Below are 5,910 nucleotides of genomic sequence, written 5' to 3'. Positions count from 1 at the left end.
TTATTTTTTAAAATTATAGTACTGTACTTATTATTATTGTAAAATTATTTATATAAAGTTATGTGGTTTATTTTACTATGTGTGCAGTGATTAAATATTTTTTATAATAGTTAAAGTTAATTAAAACTAAATTAACATTATTAATAAAACTATATAAAAAACAAAATTAATTTTGTTTTGTACGCAACTATGATTAACAATTGAATATCAATTATTTTATTTAAAAATTAATTAAAAACAAATTTTTCGATTAAAATTAAGTTAATATATGGTTAAAAACAAAATACTTTTTTTTGTATTTTTGAAAAAAAAACATTTATCAAGTGTTTAATGATTTAATTTTGTTTTATTTAATACTAATTTAAACAACTTATTTAATAATATTTGTAATAAAAAAAATAATTATTAAAATCTATCGGTAACTGTATATTGTTTGTTAAAACAATAATAATAATAACATTTTTATTTACTATATTTATAAACTAAATATAGTGTATATAAACAAAAATCAATGAAATAATTTAAATTAGTTTAAAATTTTAATGAATTTTGTTTATCAATGCATCACAAAAATTGTATACAATTTTTTTTGGTTTGTTTTTTACGGGGGGGGGGTATATAAAATTGAATAAATCAAATAGTTTTATTATATATATATAGAAAATAATAACTAAAAAATATATATAATCATAAAACTAACATCTTTTTAATAGTGATTTTGTTGGATAATAATTATTGTTAATAAAAAAATGATTTTTCAATTCACAAACTCTTATATTTAATTTTTTTTACAAAAATTGTTTTTCTTCAATGAATATAATGTAAAAAAACAAATATTTAACTAAAAAAATGTCTTAACATTTCAATCAATAGACAATAGACATCATATCCGTATCGCCATCGATATCATCGAGTTGTAGGCCATCGACACTACTCTTCCATAAGTTCATGAATTTGATGGCAAACGCTTCCAAATGGATGATCGGTTTGGATCCCAAACGCATCCAATGTTCGCAATCGGCGGCCATTTGCATCAGTCGACTCTTCATCGGGTCGTCCAGACATCTCTTCAGCAAATCTTTGGTCAACTGGCGTACAATCAGATCGTTTGGTACCAAATGTGTCTGCAGTTCGTAGAATGCGCTTCGGATTTCTAGTACTTTCTTCATTGACGGCGATTCCGTTAACTTTTTGGCCAAACTGGCCAACTGTTGCCGCCATTGGGGTTGCGGTACATCAATCAGACCCGTAGTGTGTGTGCCGGCAGTGTTGAGACCCGTTTGGCGGACATTATACGTCTCGAGCATCAGTAGTGCTCTGCGAAGATTGTGATCGCAATCGTTGGCAATTTTGTCGGCCATCTGTGCGGACAACGAAAAACACTCCTTTTTGGCCACCGATACGAGAACTGACGATATGTTGGCCGAAGTTGGCGCTCCGTTACGTATCAGCAAACATCGCGATTTGACGGCCGGTATGATTGGCGACGCGCTTTCGGTTATAAGTATCACACGACAGGTGACCACATACTTCTCGAGTGTACGGCGCAGGGCGTGTTGGGCCTCGCGAGTCAATCGGTCGGCTTCGGTGATTACGACAACTTTGAACTTATGTTTGTCAGTTAGCGAAGCACTGGTAGCCAACTCTTTGATCAGCTGCTGGACGACTAGCCGGTCGAAAAACTGGGCGTCACTCGGATTAACTTCGAGGTGATAGTTACTGGACATTACTGTCTGGTCAAACTTGCGGCCATAGCTGGTCTCGAATTGTTTGTGTTCCAGTTTTAGCCGCTCGACACCGACGCCGAACACCTCGCGCAGCAGTGCATAGGCACGGGTTTTCTTGCCCGAACCCGACGGTCCGTAGATGAGTAGATGCGGGAAATTGCCGGTCGATATTAGCCGACGCATCCGTTGACATTGTTGCTGATTGAAGTCACACTTGGCCAGTGTTGTCGGCCGATATTTGTCGCACAATAAAGACATAGCTAACTACTACTGTTTGGTGGTCAGCGTGTGTTCGGGTTGTTAGCTAATTGTCCGATCAATTGATTGATTTCAATGATTAACTAAAAATAATTGTTTGTTTGTTTGACTTATAAATACAAATACAATACACATATAATAACCAAACACTTTGGCGGGCAATACATGTGTATAAACAATAGCTATGCCTAAGTAATAGCTAATAGTAGGCGAAATATTGGTACTATTTTTAACAGTATTTCTAATGCTAAATGTATAGAGAAAATAGTACCAAATTATAGGGTTAGGTTAGGTAATATCTATATCTATCTTTATTTTTTGCACATATTAAAAAATTAATTTAATTTAAAATATAACAAAAAAAACTAAATAGAGTAAAATTAACTATGAATTTATAATTAATTTGTGTTTTATTTTATTTATTTTTTTTAAAAATTACTTTACAAATAATATTTTTTTTAAGACAAATATATATTTTTTTATAAATTTACGACAACTTTCACAAAAAAAAGAATTCTATAATTGAAACCAATTATTATTAGTATGTTTTTAAAGTTATGTTAATCATTGAAATCATTATAAGTTATGTTTTAAGTTTAAGACATAAATAAATGTTTTCAATATTAATATCAGTGTTGGCAGAGACAAAATGTTTGTATAATACAAAGCGTATTATACAGTATAATACAAAGCGTATTATACAGTATAATACAATGTAAAATACATGACCAATTTGGCTTACAAAAAAACAAATTAGCACCACCAATGGCTAAAAAAGCATTTGATATAAGCAAAGTAAATAATGTTTTATAATAAATATAGATTTAATATTATTTTTTGTATATTGAATTTCATTTTTTTATTTTAAATTACTTAATTTTTATAACTTAGAAACAAAACGATTGTTAATAATATTCAGTGAGTGATCAATAATCCACAAACAATGACACCGGAGATACTTCTATTGAAACCAATTATATTAATAATTATATCATTGATTGCAATCATTATATGCACAGTAATAGTCATACAATTGAAGCGTGTGTTTAATGGCCAGACATTACAGGACAGGACTAACGATCACGAAATGGTTAATCACAACAACAACGACAACAACAACAACGACAACAGCAATTAAGATACAATTAATTTAAATATTTTTGGTTAAAAATTTTTATTAGATATTCAATAACATTAAAACATAATGTATTATATTTAATAATTATAACTATAGTTTATTTGTAATGTATTTTTAAAAAACAATAAATGATTTTTTTTTTAATAAACATAAATAAATTGTTAGCTATTTTTTAAAAAATTAATTAGATATGCTAGAATTAAAATACAATTAATTATAATATTTGTTTGGTTTAGATTGTTTAGGTTTTGGTTAGATATTCAATACAGTAATGTTAAGATATTTAAACATTTAATTAACAATTATATTTATAATAATTACAATTTCTAAAAATAAAAAATAAATAAATTTTTTATATTTTTTATAGTCAATTAAAATAAATATTAAAATACAATTAATTTTAATTACAAATTATTATACCGTTATTATACAGTATTTGTCTTTATATAATACAGTATTAAAAAGTATTAAATAGTTACAAAAAATAGGATTTAGGAACAAATGTAGATTATAGAAAGCCAGTAGAAAATTTCACTTAAAATTTGTCCACTAAACCAACCACCTCACACCCACCCCAAACTAACCGTAACTAAATAATAATTAATAGAGCATTTATTTCACATATAACTTATATTTTTAGTGATTAAAGATATTAACAAAATAATTAGATATATAAACAATTGATTGAAAACTGATTATTATAGCAAAAGTTTTAGTCACATAAACACATATAACAACATATTTTAAAAGGTAGTCACATATTATCAAATATAAGCACATATTTTGCATATAACTATAATATAATGGATAATAATAGTAAAAATACATTTTTATTATGTTTTTTTAGTATATGTATTATTGTTTTCAATATTTTAAAATAAATAAGCATTTTATTTTTATTTAATGTATTATACATTATTACTATTTCATAATTTTAGACAAATACTGTATCATAATATTTATGTTTTCTAAAATTCTACTAATTTCTAATATCTAATAAAAGACAATAAGATTTAAATATTTATTTGTATTGATTTTAATTTATACTAAGAGTTTAAAAGTTTCGATAAGAAAAAAAATATTAATTTATCATTAGTTGTACACAATTTTTATATTGTTATTAAATATAATCACATATTTTGACTTTAAAGTAATTATAACCACATATTTTGACTATTTTAACAAAATATAATCACATATTTTCATGTTTTTAAGCAAATATTTCATTCAATAAAACATAAATTTTAGTCACATATATCTAAAGTCACTAATAATTAAATAATAAAACTAAAATTTTATTTGTGTATAACTGCATAAAAACAATAATTTTCTATTGGCTGTCTATAATAAATATTTAAACCAGGATTTATTATACTTATTAAACTTTTATAATGTTAGTGTTGGGACACTGTATTAATAATCCAATCAATATGTTTAGATATGCGAACAAATATTATGACAGTATCGGTATGTCTGGACATACAGGTAGGCAACTTAGTTGTGACACCCATAGCTAAACCTATTAGTACTGCCCGACCACCACCACCACCATCACTACCACTACCCGTCATAACATTGTTAACACTTTTATGATTATTGTTGTCCATTACATACTGAACCAATGGTCCACCAGAATCACCCTATAGTATATTATTTGAATAATTTATTATTATTATTTTTTTTGAATATAATATATATTACTTATTTAAAAAAAAAATTATTTAAAATTATAAATAAAACATTTTTATTGAATTATTATTAAATTAATAAGTTAGACATAAGTTGTTAAACAACTCTTATATATTAATTTTAATAATATTAATAATATTAATTAAGAATAATTTTATAGAATTTTATTTATTTTATAATTAATAGTTTATTACTTACATTACAGATACCGGTTCCCACATATAATGGATATCTTTGACTAAAAATCAAATAACTGTAGTTATCTGACGCGTTATTAGATGATTCAGTCATTAGAAACCAACCCATCCGGAGTGGACCCAAATTAATTACATTATCGTCAGTATCACCGAAACCGGCAAACACTGCCAACTCTTTATCGGTGTTAACAATGTCTCTGTCGGGCAAACAAATGGCATTAACTGTCGGATACCCACCCGTCGACTGTGTCATCAATATCTGTGAATCCAATTTCAATAATGCGATGTCATATCCTTGCCTTAAACCTGGGATATGACTGAATGTCGTATAATTGGGTTGAATGACAAACATATTCACACCGTATACTTGATTTGCTTGACTGTAGTCATAACCCAATCTTACACTTATTGTGTGATCGGATCTTATTATAAATTATTAGTTAAATAAAAGTATATTTTTAATTAAAATGTTTGATTCATAAATTTGTAAAATTTTTAAAAACGTCATTACAATACACAATGTGCTGCTGTTATAATCCAATAGCTATTCAATATAACTCCAGTACACCATTTACTTAATTAAAACACATAATCGTTTAATAATAAAAAATTATTTAAATTTAATTATATTAATTATAAGTAAAGTTTGTCAAAATTATTTGATTTGTTTTTATAAACTCTATATTTTACTATTTGTAGGAATCTACAAGTTAATCTATTATTTGATATTGTTTAAAATAATAAAAAAATAGATATTTCAATAAATTTTTTATGCTAAATATTTGTTTTGTATACTTTTTATTTTATAATTAAAAATTGGTAGTTGAGTTGAGTAGAAAAAAATAAAATATATTTTTTTTATTTGGGAAATTTATTATTAAAACATCAATATTTTTTGTAG

At 26.0% G+C, this 5,910-nt stretch overlaps 1 protein-coding gene across 1 annotated transcript; it reads right to left on the bottom strand.

Moving 5' to 3' along the window:
- Positions 1-866: 866 nt before the first annotated feature.
- Positions 867-1,985, bottom strand: LOC128960780 (replication factor C subunit 3-like). Its single transcript, XM_054306914.1, has one exon. The coding sequence runs from the start codon at positions 1,983-1,985 to the stop codon at positions 867-869; it is 1,119 nt and encodes a 372-aa protein (XP_054162889.1).
- Between the last annotated feature and the right edge of the window lie 3,925 nt (positions 1,986-5,910).

The sequence above is a fragment of the Oppia nitens genome, unplaced genomic scaffold, assembly GCF_028296485.1.
Source record: "Oppia nitens isolate AA-2021 unplaced genomic scaffold, nextdenovo-longstitch-racon4-pilon3 scaffold54_pilon_pilon_pilon, whole genome shotgun sequence".
In the NCBI taxonomy this organism is placed as follows: domain Eukaryota; kingdom Metazoa; phylum Arthropoda; class Arachnida; order Sarcoptiformes; family Oppiidae; genus Oppia; species Oppia nitens.
Note: the sequence above shows the minus strand (reverse complement) of the source record. Positions and strands in the feature narration are given on the sequence as shown.